At 35.3% G+C, this 21,614-nt stretch overlaps 1 protein-coding gene across 1 annotated transcript in view; it reads right to left on the bottom strand.

Moving 5' to 3' along the window:
- The window catches only part of MALRD1 (MAM and LDL receptor class A domain containing 1), a 702,910-nt gene that overhangs the window by 92,603 nt on the left and 588,693 nt on the right, over window positions 1-21,614 (bottom strand). Inside the window, 1 exon segment of the mRNA XM_033209380.1 lies at window positions 19,180-19,246. Within this exon segment, the coding sequence (XP_033065271.1) occupies window positions 19,180-19,246 (67 nt within the window).

The following is a 21,614-nucleotide window of genomic DNA, read 5'->3' as shown; positions in this document are numbered from 1 at the left end:
TTTGAGCTTCTCTTGAATTGAAGTTTTCTCCCTTCTGATGTTTTTCTGTGCAGTGATTTTAGGGTTACTTTCCTTAGGTTTTCTTCCATTCTCCAGTTAAGTCTTTTGTTGTTTCAAGGCCCCTGTGCTGCCATCATCTTAGGGATTATTCCTATAGAAGGTTTGATCCAAGTACTAGTTGCAAGGCAGTCTGTGATCCTTGCTACGACAAATATTCAGTTCTGGAAAAGCTACAGATCAAGGCAAAACTGCACCATTTCTTCATCCTAATTTCATGGGTACAGAACGTTGCTTGCACACCCGGTTTCATACAGTGAACCTCTATTTCACCAACCTCGAAGCACTTTTTGTTGATTCCTTTAGTGGAGTCAGATGTCCAGACAATTTAGCTTTTTGTTGTTGTTGTTTTTCAGATAGGTCTCTGGAATCCAACTCTTCTTGCTAAATTTTTATGGCATTCTTACTTTTTATAGCATATGATTATTGTATAGCTGTGCAACCATGTTGAGGTCCCTGGTCTAGTTCACTCTGCTTGCTTTGCAAATGAGTATTATGGGAAAGACTGCTGTCTTTCCCATGTCCATTTTTTCCTTTCTTACCAACAGAATCCAGAACAATGCCAAACTGAAAGTCTAAGTCTCCATATTCCACAAGCATGACTTATGGAATATAATTTAAAATAGAAATCCATTGTTTCTTCCATGATCTTTAAACCTGCTACATGTGAATAATATTTCTACTAGATCTCATGACTTCCTTGATTAGTCTTGGGTAAATCAATAATGTGATGGGCACTCTAAGTCACAAAAATGGACCTAATTTTGGTGATTTAAATGCTCAGTCTTGTGTAACAACCAAAACCTCACATTTAGCAGCATTTCTTCCCCTCCAGAAGGTTGACCACCATCTGAGTAGGTGAGTTGACATTTTCCTTCTTCTTCAGCTACTCCAGTCCCAGTGTCTTCTGCTCATCTGGCATTGGAGTCTGGGAAGGCAGCAGGAAAGGAGAGGAATAACTTTTTGATTTGAGTGTGCTTCCAGTTCTCTGGGCCTGGCAGGTGTTTTAAGAAGAAACTGTGTGGCCGAGTGCGGTGGTTCATGTCTGTAATCCCTTTGGGAGGCTGAAGTGGGAGGATCAGTTGAGGTCAGGAGTTCAAGACCAGCTGAGGTCAGGAGTTCAAGACCAGCCTGGCCAACATGACAAATCACCATCTCTACTAAAAATACAACAAAACTAGCTTGGTCTGGTGGCGCCCCCCTGTAGTCCCAGCTACTCGGGAGGCTGAGGCAGAAGAATTGCTTGAATCCCAGAGATGGAGGTTGCAGTGAGCTGAGATCACCCCACTGCACTACAGCCTGGGTGACAGAGCAAGACTCTGTCAAAAAAAAAAAAAAAAAAAAAAAAAAAAAAAAAAAAAAAGGGAAAGAAAGAAAGAAAAGAAAAGAAAGAAAGAAAAGAAAAAGAAACTGTGGCCTATAACCATATATCCATACTATCCTGAATGTGTTTGCGTGTCTGATCTCATCTGGTCTTGTCAAAGCTAAGCCAGGTGTTGAGGGGTTGAGACTGGTTATTACCTGAATGGGAAGCTTCCTGGGAATACTGTGTCCTGTAGGCTTAAAAAAAAAACCTGTAAGTTTTTTTTTCGCAAGGCTTTTTGGAGTTTCTTTACTTTGGGGTCTCCTCAACTTCTGACAAAACTATTTGGGGAAATCTTTTTGAAGCCACCAGGCTGGCATTATTAATATGGGTAGAATATTCTGTCTCTAGGATTTGTATATTTTTGACTCACTTCTAAGGGAAGACGTGGAGTTTCCAATGTTTTAGCTACTCTTGCTCTGCTTTGATATGATGGGTTGATAGCCACAGCAAATATTTTTAAATATCTCATGTGCTTGACAAACATTCCTATGAGCTTTTACTACTATAAGAAACATATCAACACTCTCTGGGAAGTCCCTTCAAAATGAATTACACTGTACTTCTCCTTCGGGGGTGGGGTGGTGTGAAACTCACAACATGGCCAAGAAACCTTCAGAAGTCCCCCCTCTCTCTCTCTGTTTTTTTTTTTTTTCTTTGAGACAGAATCTTGCTCTGTTGCCCCGGCTGCAGTGCGGTGGCACGATCTTGGCTCACTGTAACTGCCGCCTCCCAGATTCAAGTGATCTCCAGCCTCAACCTCCAGAGTAGCTGTGATTACAGGTGCACATCACCACACTCAGATAATTGTTGTATATTTAGTAGAGACAGGGTTTCACCATATTGGCCAGGCTTATCTTGAACTCCTGACCTCAAGTGATCCACCTGCCTCAGCCTCCCAAAGTGCTGTTATTACAGGCATGAGACACCATGCCTGGCCCAGAAGTCCACTCTCTTAACATTTCTCTCTCAACACTTTTCATAGGCTCAATGTAGCACAAAAGGTCTAAAAATCACACTCTTATAATCTGGATAATCTCTTATTTATTGGTCACTGTACCTTAATCTAAACAGCCACTTAACATTTTTTTTCAGCATATTTCTTAGGAAAATGAGACATATGCAAAAATTGTTGGGTGAGGCCTCTGGTTAAGCTCTTTTGGTTTTTCTGCCCTGCCTTTTTTGGGGTTTCTCTAGAAAGGGGTGAGGATGGAGTTCTGGGCCCAGCATGTAAGGTTGGGAGAATCACAGATTTGTTTCTGCTGTCCTTGAATAAGTGAAACAATATCGGTAATCATTTACCACTACAATTTTTGTTATCAAAAAAATCATCATTCCTTAGGTTTTTAAGCCAGATTTTTATTCCTAGAAACTGAATGCTCTTTATAACTTTTACATATACTAAGATAGAGATAAAAAGATTCACCAGCATCATGGTGCTGGCTCAGAGCCCTGGGAGAAAGGAATCTATGGACTGCTTTCCTATCCATGTTGCCTGGTTGGCTGGCTTCCTGCTTCTCTTGGCCAATGGAAGACAGCAGCTGGAGACAGGAAGGTGGAAGGACAGGGAATGTGGAATACATTTTGCCTGCTTCCTCCAACTTCTTCACGATGGCAGTTACCAGGTTGTCCTCCAACTAAAGATTTTTCTTTGAAGCTGTACCACAGTGCCAGTTCTCATTAGAAGCTAGTTAACAAAGGTCTACTCTTTGTCTCTTTAGATTTAGGTTCTCTACTGTCGCTAGTTTCCTGGAGCCTCAATATGTTGTTCTTTCAACCTTGCTCATACTTTCATTAAAGTAAGAGGCCACTTCATGAAAGTTTTTTTATTTGGGCCGTCTGAGTTGAATTCTCTTTCTACCAGGTTCCTGGCTGATACTACTATACAATTATTAAGTGCAGCAGCAAAAGAAACTATCAACAGAGTAAACAAACATCCTATAGAATGGGAGAAAATCTTTGTAAACTAGGCATCTGACAAAGGTCTAATATCCAGCATCTATAAGGAACTTGAACAAATTTACAAGAAAAAACAACCCCATTAAGAAGTGGGCAAAGGACATGAACACACTTTCCAAAAGAAGACATACATGCGGCCAACATGCAGATGAAGAAAAGCTCAATCACTGTTCATTAGATAAATGTAAATCAAAACCACAATGACAAACCATCTCACACCAATCAGAATAGCTACTATTAAAAAGTCAAAAAATAACAGATGCTGGTGAGGTTGTGGAGAAAAAGGAACTCTCATACACTGTTGGTGAAAGTGTAAATTAGTTCAACCATTGTGGAAAGCAGTGTGATGATTCCTCAAAGAACTAAAAAGAGAGCTACCATTGGATCCAGCAATCCCATTACTGGATATGTACCCAAAGGAATATAAATTGTCCTACCATAAGACACATGCATTTATATGTTCATTATAGCACTATTCACAATATCAAAGATATGAGATCAACTTAAATGCCAATCAATGGTAGACTGGATAAAGGAAATATGATACATATACATCATGAAATACTATGCAGCCATAAAAAACAAACAGATTATGTCCTTTACAAGAACATGGATGGAGCTGGAGGCCATCATCCTTAGTAAACCAATGCAGGAACAAAAAACCACATGCCACCTGTTCTCACTTATAAGTGGGAGCTAAATGATGAGAACACATGGACACAGAGAGGGGAACAACAAACACTGGGGCCTACTTGAAGGTGCAGGTTGGGAGGAGGAAAAGGATAAAAAAAAAAAAACTAGCGGTTATCAGGCTTAGTACTGGGTGATCAAATAATCTGTCAAACAAACCTCCATGACATGAGTTTGCCTATATTGCAAACCTCCACATGTACCCCTGAATCTAAAATAAAAGTTTTTCAAAGTGCAGTCAAGGCAGGTCTTTTAATTCCAAGGCCAGTCTTCCTTCTCTTGTATATCACGATGTTTCATATACTGTATAGCCAATGAATGACTAATTTAATTTTATATATTATGATGTTTTGCCATAAAAACAAACCAAAAAATATAGGCAAATTCTTGTCGATATAAATATATGTTTTCTAGGGCAATTTATCCTAATTAAATATATACTATAAATATATATATTTATGTATAAAATACCTTTCAAATATTCTTTTTATGTATATAACTTGTGTTCCCTTGACACCATAAAATCCATAAACAACAGCAAAAGACAATACATCATAATTTACATTGCTATTGAGAAAATTCTTACAATATCATTTTTAATTCAATAAATGGAAAAAAATAATATATGTAAAGCCTTATTCTCATTACTGAAGTCTTTATTCAAATTAAACACACTCTTATTCTAACACTGTAACAGGAAAATATTGCTTTTTGGTTTTTATCTACAGAAAGAAAAATGTAATTCTTAGAAAATGTTCTTATTTCAAAGTTAGAATTCCCCCTATATATTCCGAAAGCATGCTACATTAGTCCTCAAAATTGTTAGATGGTAGTAGCACTAAAATGAAAAGACTTACTATGAAGTGATATTATATGTTTTCATTCTGGATGCCCAAGCAATAAATTTGAAAGAGATGAATTTTTTAATTCAATACCGAAGTGTATGTTTATATAACCATATATAAAAACTCTAACCACTGATCATGAATACTCATAATTTAACCTTAAACTTGGGAACATAAACCAGTTTCATTATCTCCTTCTTTTGCCTGGTGGAAATAAGGAAAGTAAGTCTTTCTCTGAAAAATACAAAGGGATTTCTCACATGGCAGAATTACAGACAGCAGATTAGGGCAATGGCAAACATTAACTAGTGCTTTCAGAGGATAAGAAAAGTCCCACGGAGGTTTCAAAATTAAAATGCATTGAACTACTTAGATCTGTCAACATTTCTCTACTAAGAGGGATAAGTTCAAAAAGTTCTACCTCATTTGCTAGATTTTGCTTCTGTAAGGCAGAGATCAGCCACCTAGCAACAGCACAAAAGCTTCTACTCTGACATAGTTAAACTCATGCTGGCTGAGCAGGAAGAAAAGCTGTGTAGGATCAGAGCAGAGCTGGATGGCCTGCCGTTCCAGGGCCACTGGGGAGGCCTGGTTGGGGAAATTGTGAAATTCAGTCTGAGGAATGACTTTTTGTCAGCATTCTTAGAAGCTCCAGTCTCTTGAGCGCCACCACTGAGCTGTGTCTCTTGCTTCTGTTCAGTAGAGTGCTTTGGCCACATGCACACACATCACAGACAGCAAAGAAACAAGAGGTGTCATTTTCAACCAACGGCTACCCCATGAAGCTTGGTCATGCACATACTAGGAAAACGGATAAAGTGAAAACTGTGTAGAAACATTTTCCTATGCAGCTACTTTAGGATGGGGGATGGAGTGAGTTTTTTGAATCTCCTGATTCTTACACTCTAGACAGCTATTTCTTGTTCTCTCTTTTAAAGCAAGTCCTCTGGCATTAGATACTGCTCCACAAATAACCCACTACTCTTCTCGGAGGACAGAAATATCTACTTAGCAGTCAGGTCATACCAGAGATCTTGGAAAATATCTGGATCACAAATCCCTGTCAGCAATGACCAGTGAACGGAATCTGGGCCATGCCTTTCCTTAGACGATGCCCTCCCTGCTTGAGTCAACAGGTCATTCATTCGGGAGGTGCCAACTGCGAAAGCTTACGGCTATCACCGGGAGCCTAAAAACCATCTAATAGCTAAGTGTACAAACATATCACGAGGCTTTCTCTCTGGGAAAAGAGAGCAGAGAGGGGGAAATTAGGTATTACTGTGCTGTTTGTTTTTGCGACTCTGTTGGCATATGTGATTGGAGTACAATCCAGCTCTGCAAATTAGGCAGGGAAGAAGGCTCGGTGAGCTTGGCGAGAGCGGTTTGTTGCTTCACCTTCAATCACATTCCTGGTCTGTCTTGCTTGCTTGGCTCTGCAGGAGGCAGAAAGTGTGTAATGCTTTCTGACAACACGGAAAGAAAAACTGAGGGACGGGCACATTCATCCACAGGACACTTTGTTAGAAGCAGCCAACTGCCTGCCTTTTACTGTAAGAGATGTTAGTATTTTTTTAAATATAAAAACTATTTTTTTCTTTTGTTTCTTACCAGAAAAATTAGCAACATGTTTTAAAAAATCTTTTTAATGCTTTTTTAAGTTATAAAAAGCAGTACCTGGTAAAATAAAAATGCAAAAATTCAAGTATGAAATCTCTCTTTCCCCCAAGCCAGTCTTCCACAGAGCTCACTAACCATTCTTAACAGTTTGATGTCTAACTCACCAGTCTCCTTTTTCTTTTTTTTATACACAGTTACACATTTTCTCCCTCTCCAAACAGGATCTTAATATACATATTATTCTGGCATTTGTCTTTTCACCTAACAATATGGATACTTTTCTATGTCAGGATTTGTATCTTCTATTATAAAAAAAATTACATAGTATTCCATGACACTATTGGAACACTTAACTGTGTTTTCAATATGGTGCTATTGCAAAATGCCAAGAGCAATACATTTGTGTTTGTACTTCTTGTTAGTAGGCTACATTCCTAGGATTGAGATTGTTGAATTAAGGAATGTGTATATTAAAACATTGAATGAATATTGCCACTTAATTTTTCCCAAAAGTTGTATTTTTCTCCAAGGGTATATTTAGAAAAGTTATAGTCCCACAAGCTGTATATAAAAGGGACAGTGTTTCTATAGTTTCACAAATAATATATATTACCAGAAAATGTTTTGCAACTTTAATAGGTATAAACAGGATATCCATGACTTACTTTGCATGTATTTATAATTAGGTTGAATTTTTTTTCAGATGTGTGTTGACCATTTATTTTCCTTTTTCTGTAAATAATGTTGGTCTAGTTTATCTGTTACATAATTTTTATTGTTTTGAGGGAAAATGGTATATATCATGAGTAATCCCTAGTTGTAGTGTATCCTGTATATCTTCCTCCTGGCCTGTTATTGTTTTTTCTTTCCTTTTTCCTTTTTTTTTTTTTTTTTTTGAGACAGTCACACTCTGTCACCCAGGCTGGAGGGAGTGGTGGAATCCTGGCTTACTGCGAAATCTCTGCCCCAACCCGTGTTCAAGCCATTCTCCTACCCCAGCTTCCCGTGTAGGTGGGATTATAGGAACCTGCCACCACACCTGGCTGATTTTTGTATTTTTAGAAGAGATGGGGTTTCTTCATGTTGGCAGGCTAGTCTTGCACTCCTGACCTCAGGTGATCTACCCTACCTGGCCTCCCAAAGTGCTGGGATTACAGGTGTGAGCCATCGCACCTGGCCCTGGTTATTATTATTTTTTTTTAATTTTGTTTATGGTGTCTTTTACCACACTAAATACTTTTGTTTAAGAATCATCCATTTGATCAAGTTTTCAAATCTGTTTATCTTTTATTTTATGGCTGCTGAGTAAGCTTAGAAAAGACCTTCATACTTCCAGATATTAAAATACTCTTGCATGCTATTTTCCCTAAGAAATTTTATACTTTTTCCCTATATATACTTTTAATAATTCTGAAATTAATTCCTGTGTATTATGTCAATAATAATTTACATTTTAAATTAATGGCTAACCAATTATCTTAATATCAATTATTACATATTCTAACTCATCCATTCTCATTAACTTGAAATGCCACCTATTTTATACTAATTTTATGTAACCACATTAAGCTATTGGTAGACTTTTTATTCTTTCCCAAGGGTCTGTTTGTCTATTTCTGTTCCAGCTTCATAATATTTATTTTACAATGACTTTATAGCAAGCTATATTGTCAAGTATTGTAAATACCATTTCATAATTTTGACTTTAAGTTTTATTTTTCCAAGTGAACATTAAAATCCATTTGCCTATTTTAAAATCAAACAGAAATCTAAATTATTAACTAGATTTAATTAGTCAATGTAATTAATTGGCTAATGGTCATTTGTGCAATATTGAAAATCACTAACTCTAGAAAGTGGATTGTTCATTTTTTTTTCTATCCATTTATTTAGGTCTTCTGTGAGGGTCCTTCATTTGTGCTTTTTAGGGTTCTTTATGTGGGTGATGCATGTGTACTGTTCAGTATAGGCCTCTATATATTATAATAATTACTACTATTTCAGAATGGAGCCCTTTTCCAATTATCTAGTTTAATTATTATTACTACTAGTGAAAAGGAAATTCATCTAGTCTTTTATATTTATCTTATTTCCATCTATCTCGCTGAACCCTGTTTTCAATCTAATAGTATTGCAGTAAATTTACGTGGATTTCCTAGGCTGTCAATATCTGTAAAAATATTTGTTTCTTCTTTTTCAATATGTTTAGCTTCTACTTATTTTGGCTTGTACCTTTGGCTAAAACCCCGTGAGCAAACAGAATAATCCAAGGCCGGGCAGACCTCCCTGACTTAAAAAAAAAAAAAAAAAAAAAAAAAAAATCTTGGTTTTAAGGGAAAATGCCTTCAGTTTTTTGACAGAAAACACATTGACACTTTTTGGAGGGAGAGACTACAGTTTTGACTTTTAAATTTCTCCTATGTCCACCAATGTATTCAACTTTTATGCCTATTCTTGGGCCAATTTTAGCAATTTATGCTTTTCTATAAAACTGTCTTTTCCATAAGGTAGATTTGAAAATAATGCACCACCCTGCATGGCCTCTCAAGCTTATTACCTAAAATATATCTAAATATTCTCTACTTTAAATGGACTTTTTTGAAACTTTGGAATGATTTTCCTTTGCAAAGCATCCCAATGTTATTATGAGGATTTTTGTTAGTCCTCAACATTTGAGTACTACATTATGCTTGAAAAAATAACAGCAGAGGCCATGGTCTTAAATTTTGATGATTTGTTTTATATTCCACCTAGTAAAGAATGATTGTTGGTTGCTATGGAGATAATTTAGCTGATGTTAAATATGCAATTGGCAAACAGATTACTAGTGTCTTTAGATACACAATTTTTTAAAAAACATTCTTCAGTAAATAAAACAATTATTAATGATACATTTCAGCAATTGCAGTATCCTCTTTTAATTCACAGCTTCATCATGGCAGAGAAGGTTAGTTGTAAGCAAATGTCCATTTTCATCCTCTGCCTTAGTGAGAGGTTAGGTAATTTTTTAAAGTCATGGAGTTAGTTAGCAGTGGAGCTCATACCCAAACCTGGGTCTGTCAGTTTTTAGAATCATATCTCTTTCCTTTATTGTACACTGCACTGCACACAGGATATAATCTATATGCGTGTGGGTTCAGGGAATGTTCTAGAGAGGAGATTCTACATTACATGGGAAGTAAAGGATGAATCTGGAGTTTTTCAGTTAGTCAAGGTGGGAAAGCATAAAATAGGCAATATGGATTCTCATAGGAACGAAACTGCACAGTGTGTTAAAGAAAAGGAAAGAGTCAAATGCAAATAAAGCTGAGTTTTAGATTTTCCTTAAGGTATTTTATTCCAATTTGTACTCATAGTATCATGCAACCCTAGAATCATAAGCCATCTAGTCAGATCTCCAAAGAGTTAGCATCCACAAGGGTTGAGCATAGATCGTGGCCAAAGAACTAGGTTTGAATCTGGGCTCAAGCAACTGTTTTGCTTTTTGTCTCTGGGAAAAGTACTTAATTTCACCATGTCTCATCTCTCTCTCTCTCTCTCTCTCTCTCTCTTTTTAAAATAGAATCTCGTTCAGTCACACAAGCTAAAGTGCAATATGAGATTATAACTCACTAAAGCCTGGGCTCAAGCAATCCTTCCACTTCTGCCTCCAAAGTGCTAGGATTACAGGTGTGAGCCACTGTGCTCAGCCTCATCTAAACGTTCCCCATCTTTTTTTTTTTCTTCTTCTTCTTTTTTTGAGACAGTCTCACTCCGTCACCCAGGCTGGAGTATGAAGTGCAGTGGTGCGATCTCAGCTCACTGCAACCTCCACCTCCTGGGTTCAGGTGATTCTCCTGCCTTAGCCTCCAAAGCAGCTAAAATTATAGGCATGTGCCATCAACCACGACTAATTTTTGTATTTTTAGTAGAGATGGAATTTCACTGTGTTGGCCAGGCTGGTCCCAAACTCATGACCTCAAGTGATCCACCTGCCTTGGCCTCCCAAAGTGGTGGGATATAGGTGTGAGTCCCCGTGCCCGGCCAAAATGTCCCTCATCTTAACTGCTGAATTACACATACTATTACCTGGTCTACAGGTTTATGTCATGAGCACAGGCATGTCAAACACATAGATGGTGCTTGACATGTAATTATCAACAATAACACACTTTTTAGGTTATTTTAAAATTTGAGTCAAATGAAAGAAAGCTATAGAACAGTTTCAGTGATGATAACTATATTTTTTTCATTTTTCTGTAGCTTGGCCCAGAAAATAACTTTTCTATACCTGGCCCAAGGAAAGTTTCTTAACTGTTCTATGTTCCCCTTGCATTCCATGGTATGGGTGTATCATATAATAGATTATTCATCTGTGGGCATTTAGGATGTTTCAAATATTTTGAAATTATAAAAGTGACAGAGGCCTTATGGACATGGATTTTCATAGTGTTAGAACTGTGCCGCCTACAGAATAAATTCTATAAATGGAATTGTTAGGTCCCAAAGTAAAGGAATATGTAGTTTTGTTAGAGATTACCAAATTCACCTCCATGAGAATTATACCAATTTGCATTAGCAATTAGCAAAGTGTTTCTTCATATCTTTGCTATCAGAATATGTTGCTTACTCAAGAAGTGAGAAATGACATCTTAGCATTGTTTTAATTTGCTTTTTTAAATAAATGAATCTTTTCTCATATGTTTATGCATTGTGATGGTTAATTCTATGTTTTAACTGAGCTAAGGGATGCCCAGATAGCTGGTAAAATATTATTTCTGAGTGTGTCTGTGAGGATGTTACCAGAAGAGATTAGCATTTGAATCAGTAGACTGGGTAAAAAGGATTCACCTTCACCAGTGAGGGGAGGTTTCATGCAACCTATTGAGAGCCCATATAGAATAAAAAGATGAAGGGAGGGGGAACTGGTTCCTTCTTGAGATGGGACAACCATCTTGCTGCTCTTAGACATCAGAGGTCTTGGTTGTCAGCCTTGGGATTTGGGATGTACAACATCCATCCCCAGTTCTCAGGCCTACAGCCTTGGACTGGGAGTTACAGCACTGGCTTCTCTGGTTCTTAGTCCTTTAAACTGGGACTGAATGACATCACTGTATTTCCTGGTTCTTCAGCTTGCAGACGGCATGTTGTGGGATTTCTCAGCCTCCATAACTACAGGAGCCAATTCTCATAAATCTTTGCTTATATATCTATACATATCCTATTAGTTCTGGTTCTCTGGAGAACATTGATAAATACAAGCATCATTCTCTATATTTTAAAATTAATTTTTTATCTCTTCTCTGTGATATTTGGGCTTTCTCTGTGTATTAAAATAGTTCTTTATGTATTAGGAATATTTGTCCTTTTTCTGATACATGCAACATAAGTATTTTCTCTCAGATTGCCACTTATCTTTCGATATTGCTTATGGTGGTAATTTTTGTCATTAAAAAAGGTTTTTAAAAATAAATTTTTATGTAATTAATTTTATCTGTCTTCAAATACAATTGCATTTGAGTCATTGAAAAAAAGCTTTTTCCTGCATTCATAGTATAAAGAAATTTACTGTGTATTTCTTTAGTGTGTATGGGTTCACTTTGAACTCTGATTTAAGTGAAGATTATCTTTGTGTATATATAGTGTGAGGTATGGTTCTAATTTTATCTTTTTCCAAATACTTAACTAGTTGCTCCAATACTCCCTTTTAAAAAGTTCATCTTTGTCCAGAAATTTGAGATGCCATTTTTATCATTTACTAAGTTTTCATATGTACTTGGATTCATTTTTTAACTTTCTACTCTGCTAGTCTGAAATGTCGAATTGTCTATTCAAATGCCTGCATAATGCTGTTTAATAATAAAAGTTTTATTCTATTGATACTGGTATTCTCATAGCTTCTCATGGCTACTCAGATTCTCATAGGTTGGGTTTTTTTTTATTTTTTTCAGTGTTTTACTAGCTATTGTTCCACTTATTTTTCCATATGAATGCAATATCTAATTGTTTACCCCTACAAAAAGCTTGTAGGTCTTTTTGTTGAGATTGTGTTAAACTTATAGAATTATCTAGGGAGAAGTAACACCTTTATGATGTTGAGTCAACTATCCAGGAAAGGAAATGTTTTTCCACTTGTTTAAGTTCTTCCGGATTGTTTTTATTATATAGCTTTGCTTTTATTTTATTAAATGTATTTCTAATATTTTATCTTTTTGTTGTTAATGTGAATAGTTTTGTTTTTCATTTTTTCCTTTTAATAGTTTTGTCTATGTATGTAGACTATTAATCTAAGAATACTAATTTTATATCCTCCAAACCTGCTTACTAAATTGTTTTTATTGTTTGAATTAACTTTTATCAATTTTCTAGGGTTTTCCAGGTATACCATCATGATAACTTCTTTTCTAATTCTTAATAATTTTTTTCTTATTGGTGACTACCTCCAGTGCAATATGAAATATCAGTTTAACTAGTGGTTATATTTGCTTTGTTTCTAATTTTAATGGAAGTGCTTTTTATGGTTTTCTCTTAAGGAAGGTGCCACCTTTAGGAATAGGGAATACAGAGTTTACCATACTTAAAAAATATCCATCAATTTACATTTTCTGTCGTGCCTCTTCTTAAAATATAAAGAATGGATGTTAAAGTTTTTCAAAGACTTTTTCACAACTCTGGAGACAATCACAAGAGTTTTCTTTGTTCCTTCGCTTTCAGAAGTCTAATGCCAGCCAAATCCCTTGTCCTCTTGTGTTATTTGGTTCTTTTCCTAGAGGCCATGAAATTTTTTTTCTGTATCTTAAAGTTTAATATTTTTACCAGGATATGCATTAGAGTTTTTGGTTTTGTGTTAAAATTTTCAGGTACTTGCTGACTTTTTCAATAGGTAAATTCAGGTCTCTTTTCATTTTTTGAAAAAAGTGTACTTGAATTATAGTTCAAATGTGAGTTCTGTTCTACTATTTTATTTTCCTCTTTAGGGACTCCAATCATATGAATGTTCTTTTTCTTCCACTTTAATTACTTTCTCTTTGATTCTCCTTACTTTATCTAATTTTCATTTCCTTATTTTTCCACTTTTGTTAAAAATTTCGTAATACATTTATATTTGAATATATCATCCTTTGAAAATGATAATTTAATCTTTACTTTTTCAATTTCATTTTTTCCTGGTTTCAAGCAATTAAGTTAATTCAGCCAATTTATTTCCTTGGGTTCAATTGATTCTTGCTGTTTTTTTTTTTTTTTTTTAACGCATTTTTATACTTAGACTTTAAAATTTTAAATTAAAGTGTTGCGCGTATTTGTTTTCAAATAACCCCAATCATATGTTTTTTAAAATAATATTCAATTTAGCTTGGAATTGGACTTAAGGGTCTTAATGTATTTTATTTTTTACACCATGTTTCTTTGCTGTTTTTTGGGTGGGGAAAGGAAGTGTTCTAACTGAATTTTATTTTTAACAAAGGCCTTGCATGAATGAAATTTCATTTGTCTCTTCATATTATGAAATTTGAGATAGTTTACAAGATTTCTAATTTAAGAGCACCCTCTTCTGTCATTGCAGTAAAATGGAATTTCTTTAATAGATGACAATTTTTTTTTTTTGGGTAGTTGCTCTATCCTATAAATTGGAGAGTAATTTCTTTTTAGCATGATGGACACATCATACGCTTACTCAGTACTTCCTGCTGCATACATAGGAAATCCCCCACTAATTCTTTTTTGAATGATAGTTTGGGTTATGGTGAGGTCATTTTCTCACATTTCAATACATTTCAAGAATATATTTCAATGTATTGATGCTTTCCTTTGAAATTTCCGGACTTTACATTCATTCATCATTTATTTTGTGAGCCACCTACTAAAATAACTCTTGCAATGTCAGGTATACATTAGGGACTGGTCATGAAAAGGTATTGAAGACATGACCTTTGTTTTCTTGGCTCATGGTCTTCAAAATTTTTGCCCAAGAACTCTCCAAAGGAGTTTTTGAAAAATTTCACAGTCCCTTTAATAAGTCAAAATTAATGTTTTTCAGGTTAATATTAATAAATTGCAAAAGATACAATTTCCAGGTTACTGTAAATGAAACCGACATCACTCTCTTAAATGTAAATGTTGAAAATGTAATTACAATGGTGATGGAATATGTGTCATCTTTCAATACAAAATACCTAAAAGTTTTTAATAGTTAGACATTTTAATTGGGAGCTAAACATCAAATACACATAGACACAAAGAAGGGAACAACAGACACTGGGGCCTGCTTGAGAGTGGAGGGTGGGCGGAGGGTGAGGACAGAACTACTACCTATTAGGTACTATGCTTATTACCTGGGTGATGAAATAATCTGTCCACCAAACCTCTGAGACATGTAATTTGTTTATATAACAAACCTACACATGTACCCGTGAACCTACAATAAAAGTTAGTAAATAAGTAAAAAAAAAAAAAAAAAATTAACTGTACCTTTCCTCCTTAAACTAATCTTTTGATTTCTCTTCTCGACATATTTTTATCCTAATCTATTTTATACTTTAAGGTCTTTGATTATATTATTAATTTTTTTCTGTCACAAAATATGAATATTATTATTATTATTATTATTGAGACAGGAACTCACTCTGTCACTCAGGCTGTCGCGATCACAACTCATTGCAGCCTCTACCTCCCAGGCTCAAGCAATACTCCTGCCTCAGTCTCCCAAAGTACTGAGACCATGAAGGTGAGCCACTGCGCATGGCCTTTATTTGGATGAAATGCTTTTTATTAACCAAGACGTTTTCACGTTGTCACGTTTGTCAGATAGTAATTTAGTTTTGATATTTTGAACAAATTATCAGGTCAGAAATATAAATTCTTGCAAAAGATAAATAAGAATTAATAGCTAGAAAAACTTGCAATGCAATGATGTCAATATATAATGTTACACTTTACAATAAATGTTTCTTCCAGAAAAGCAACTGATCTGTTGTGCTATTGTTATTTATTCCTTTCGTTCCTTTTTTGTGTTAGTTTTAAACATTTTTCACTCCCATTTTATTAATTTACATAATGTGTAATTTGTAAGAAGTCAGCATATTTAACAATTTTTCGATGACCATAATTGTTGGAGGTATCCTTAAAAATGAAAACTAGCAAAACAAATTCTGATCATCATAAAGAACAGAATTTTACTGGAAATGCATTTTTTAGATAGATGGGGCTGATTTTCAACAGGCAGTTTTGTAAAACTAATACTCATAAAATATTGTGGAAAGGGAAGCAAGAGAGAGGAGAGGAGCCAGAAGGAGGAAAAAGCGACCGTCCCTGGTTGGGCTGGAATCGGCTTCCCAGAAAAAACATCACCTATGTTGGATCTAAAGGATGAAAAGGCATCCTCTGGGCAAATAGGTTAAAAAAGAGAAGGTTCTAGACAGAAGGATCAGTTTATCCAAAGCTTAGAGAAATAGAAGAACATGGCCTGTCCAGAAAACTGGTCTTTTAGAACACATGACATTTGCGATGCCTAGGAGATATCCAAATAAAATCTGAATGAGATCTGGCGTCGTGTCGCTGGTTAAATGTAGAGTCTGGTCTGCTGGTAAGCTGTATTCAAAGTCTACAAATTTTATACCCAGGTCCAAAGCTAAACAAGATTAGATAGTGAGTGAGTGCAGACAGACAGGACAGAAACCGCAAGCATTGTCTAACATCCCAATATTTAGACAACAGGAAAGAAAAGGAATGGGTGAAGGAGAGTGACAGGCATAGTCAGTGATATCCCAGAAACCGGGTAATGAGAAAGAGCAATCCACGCTAAACACTGCCAAGATGAAAAGGTGAAAAGTAAAGATTATCACTTTATTATAAATTCCAGGTTAAAGTGCCTTTTTAATATGAGGGGTTTCAAATTTACAAGAAGAAAATAAACAACCCCATTAAATAGTGAGCAAAGGACATGAACAGACACGTTTTGAAAGAAGACACACACACAGCCAATAAGCATATAAAAAAAGCCCGACATTACTGATCATTACAGGAATAGAAGTCAAAACCATAGTGACCTATCATCTCACACCAGTCAGAATGGCTATTACTAAACAGTCAAAAAATATCAGACGCTAGCAAGGTTGTGGGGGGAAAAGGAACACTTATATACTGCTGGTGAAAGTGTAAATTAGTTCAACCATTGTCAAAGCGGTGTGGTGATTCCTCAAAGAGCTAAAAACAGAACTACCACTGGACCCAGCAATCCCATTACTGGGCATATACTCAAAGGAATATAAGTTTTTCTATCATAAAGGCACCTCCACGTATATGTTCATTGTAGCACTATTCACAATAGCAACGATGAAGAATCAATCTAAATGTCCATCGATGGTAGACTGGATAAAGGAAATGTGGTACGTATACACCATGGAATACTATGCAGCCTTAAAAAAAGAATTAGATCATGTCCTTTGCAGGAACATGGATGGAGCCAGAGGCCATAATCTTTAGCAAACTAACGCAGGAACATAAAACCAAATACCACATGTTCTCACTTGTAAGTGTGAGCTAAACGATGAGAACACATGGATGCACAAAGGGGAACAACAGATACTGGGGCCTACTGAAGCACGGAGGGTGAGAGGAAAGAGAGGATCAGGCAAAATAAAAAATAAGTATTAGGCTTAGTACTTGGGTGATGGAATAATCTGTACAAAATTCCCCATGACAAGTTTACTTAATAAATATTTGACTCAATACATTTTTAATAAATAAAACTACACGTGTTGGTTTGTTACATAAGTAAACTCATCATGGAGGATTTTGAACCTAAAATAAACCCTGAACCTAAAATAAAGATTAAAATAATATACAAGGGATTTAAGAATTTAAAATTTTGTGTGTCTATGTGTGTTTGTGTAAAGAAAAACATATCTAAATGGATACAAACCTTACTACTACAGACTAGGATTTGACTGTCAAGAGTTCTACTTTTTGCCTGATACACTACTGCATGTTTTAAAAAGACTTATGACAACCCTTTTTAGTTCATATATTACCTTTTTAGTTCATAATTTTAAAGAAAGAAAAATTTGAATGAAATGGCCAAGCTATTACAATACGGAAAAAGTTTCAAAAGTCATTTTTTCATACCTACATTCTAGACAGCATTAATTCCAACATTTGTTTGCACTGATGTTCATTATGGTTATTTCACTATTTGTAAAGTATGATTTGCTATCAAAAATAATACTTTAGGACATTTGATTGACTTTCTTAGCAGTAAATTCCTTTCTACATTTTTCTCCATTGACTTCCTTTCTTCTCGCAATTCTCTGTCTCATTTCCCTCACCTTCGAGTTCTCCCATTTGAGAGAAGTTTAGGACTTCACCATCTGGATTTTAATTTTTTAAGTTTATTTAAGACCACAACAAGAATATAAAGCTCTTTTCTTGCTCTTTCTGGGAGTCTTCTGGCCTAACTGTCAGGATTGAAGAGGACAAAAATCAAACCTCTTTACTGTAAGCAGTTGACATTAATATTATTTACTCAGTTGATACTTAGTAAACATTATTTATGGTATAATTCAAACTTCTTTCAGAAGATTTTAGAAATTAATATTATGTATCCTGTTTTCCATCAAGTAATAGTTTCTGATAAATTAATTTCCATGGAAACTGACATGGGGAAAAGTATAATTCTGTTGACATGCTGAGAAATAAATTATCTAAAACATTTGAAAGAGAAAACAGTTTCAAGAAACTCAGTAGTAGTTACATTTCAACAATGTTAAACTAAAGCAGTGTCTAAATATAGTCCATCATAAAATTTTTGCTATTGTTTTAATTGGTAGATTTTAAAAATTTTTTTAGGAATAAACTACTTTTTCTAAATTATGTGTGTTGATTCAGAAAGAAATAAGGACTCAAACAACTATTAATCATTGTTTTTCAGATACCTTTGTGTGTTTTGTAATGATTTGAGTAGCAACCTTCAATGAGTTTTCTAATAAGGAAAGTGATATATCCATTGGTCTGTTAGCTTATACAGGCATAAACACAAATATAATGAAACATGCATCATTTCCTTTGGAGTTCATGAAACTATTTTGCACAATTCCCCAAAGGGTGAGAGAAGAAATCAAGCCATCTTTGATATGCAATATAAATATTTCCCCAAAGAAATCACAAGGCCTATTTTTGTTTACTCTTGCTTTGAGTCTGCAAATGTATTTCTTATCTATACCTTAATTTTACTTATAAATACCCACTGCATACACAAGCAAATGATTTTATTTATAAATTAATTTCATCCTTTGTTGTTAAAGAGAAATATGAACTTTGAAATGAAGACAGAAAATACACAAAGTTCATCTGAAATAGAAAGATATTCATATCAGAAAAAAATCTTTTAAAAACCTGATAGAAATATTAAATGCAAGGAATAGTATTATTAAAATTATATGTTCCACATATAAAATTATGAAAAACATACACAATCATAATAACACATATTTCTCTGAAATGTACTCACATATTCCTTTACCTTATTCAAACAGATAAATGTAAATAGTGCCATTATCCACTACTTTTACCTTACTAACCACATACTGATTGATGCTCTATTATATCAGCCTATAGAAAAATAAGTAAGCCAGCTTCAAAAAATCATAAAAAAAATTAAACAATGCTTCTTACCGACACATAGGACCATTTTTCTCCACTACACAAGTCCCACCATTTCTGCAGTAATTTAATGGACATTCTAAAAAGAAGCATCACAAAGATGCCAGTTAATTATAAATAGTGTTAGGAGAGAGGAGAAGATATCACTATTTGTCATGACATTAAATCTAATAATCTCTGAGAGTAAATTCCTTTTCAGTTGCAAAAAGCAAAAGAATTCCCGCAGGTGACTTTCCTGTACTCCCTTCACACTTGACCACTGGCCCCTGCTGCCCTGAATGTGTTCATGCCCTTCACATGCCTGAATGATCCACAAAAAGAGAAGACTTAAAAAAATTATTTACTTGTTTAATTTAAAAAAAAAATTTTTTAGCAAAAAATCTGGTCACTATACACTATATATACATATACATACATATATATGTATATGTATGTATATGTATATATATAGTGTGTGTATATCTATAGTGTATATATATAGTCTGTGTGTGTGTATACACACACACACACACACACACACACACACACACACACACCACACACACACACACACACACAGTATAGTGACCAGATCAGGGGATCAGGGAAGTTGGCATATCCATCATCTTATAAATTTACTGTTTCTTTGTGTTGAGAACATTCAGTATACTCCTTGGAACTATTTGAAACTGTATGATATATTATTGTTAACTATAGTCATCTCACAGTGCTTTAGAACACTAGAACTTCTCCCCCGGATTGGGGAGAAGTTTATTTAGAATGTGTCTGCAAGACATATTTGTGATGACAATAAAGTGTTTTGTTTACTGAAACATTTCTCTAGTTCTACACAACAGTCCTCATGTCACGGCAGGCAAAAGCCTTTTGTGATACGTCACTCACTTACGAGTATGCAGATGTCCTACCTCTGCATCCGTGATCGATGTCAGTATAACTCAGGTTTGTCCCTGGTCTTCTTATTTCACTGCTTGTGTCACTCCCTAGTTCTAGTTTAACAGGAACATTTATTTTCAAAGGTGGTTTACTTAACAGGCTAAAAAGAAGCTAAATATCTTCAGAGAGTAACTACTGGGAGAGTGGTTAGCACATTTAGTTCCTGATGCTGTGTTCATATGAACTTCCTCCTTATACCCTCACGAGACATCTAGATCCACCAAGGCCTGTCAATTCCCCTATTCAGTGAAGACTCAAGTTGTTCCTAGGCTTTTTGTTTTTACTTGACACATTGCAATTGTACATATTTATGGGGTATAATTCAACATCTCTCTTGCAGGATACCAGTCCTCCCTCGGTGGGTTACTTTAACTCCAACACTTGATTAAAATTTCCTGTCTTTAATTTTAATTGAATAAATATATTCTGAGCACCCATAAAATGTCTGGCACTGGGCTGGGCACTGGAAATATACTAATAAATAATATAGACATCTTAGTATAGTTGTTAAGACTGAGGGCACAGGAGCCCAACTGCTTATCTCAGCTCAATTTATTAGCTGAGTAGTATGGGGTAAGGTAGTTAATATCTCTGTGCCTCTATTTGCTTTCTGTAAACAAGGTTAACAAATAATAACTATCACATAGGTTTGTGAGACTGTTAGAAGAACAACCAGTTCATAGTATGAGTTTAATAAATATTGACTTTAAAAAGATATACAACCATGGTCCCTGCTCCTACTGTCCTTCCAGATGCAAAAAATAATAATAATAATAATAATAATAATAATAAACGTGAGTGTGGCATTAAAATGCAGAACGAAATTACTCTATTGGGATGGATGTTCTAAGAGTGATGGGAACACCAAGAAGAGCACTTTGGTCACATTTGGGGAGTAAGAAAAAGCTTTCTGGAGAGAATCGGTAGCCATTTATTTGGGCAGTAGTGGTAGTGTGTGTGTGTCAAGGTGAGCATAAAGACCCAGAGGCCGCAGAAGAGGGTGTAGCATGTTTGAGGAACTGAAGACAGCCCAGTCTGGTTGAACTGCTCATAATACAAAGATAGTGTAGAAAAAAGTCAGAGACACACAGTTTTTGGGTCACATCAGCCCAGCCAAGATTTTAAGAAGGGAAGTGCCATGTTTCATGTGTTAGAATTCTGGCTGCAGTGCGTCAAGTCAACAGAAAGACCAAGCCTAAAATCTGAGAGCCCCGTTAAGAGTTTTTTTGTAATAAACTAGCAAAAATATAATGGTTGCCTGAATTAAAGGGTTAGGATGGGTTTGGGGGTAGAAAGTTGTTGACCTTTCAAGAGATATTTAAATATTAGGATTGAAACATCTCGGTGACTATTTGGAAGAGTCAAGGATAATGTCCACCTTTCTGGCTGGGTCACTGGCTAGTTGGTGGTTTCATTCACTGAGGGGAATTTATGGGGAATTAAGATTTTTAAAGGAAAAGATAATGTTATGCTTTAAGTGCATAAGGGGCATCCAAGTGGAAGTGACCTGACCT

The sequence above is a fragment of the Trachypithecus francoisi genome, unplaced genomic scaffold, assembly GCF_009764315.1.
Source record: "Trachypithecus francoisi isolate TF-2019V2 unplaced genomic scaffold, Tfra_2.0 Lachesis_group9, whole genome shotgun sequence".
In the NCBI taxonomy this organism is placed as follows: domain Eukaryota; kingdom Metazoa; phylum Chordata; class Mammalia; order Primates; family Cercopithecidae; genus Trachypithecus; species Trachypithecus francoisi.
This window is presented reverse-complemented; position numbering and strand designations above follow the sequence as displayed.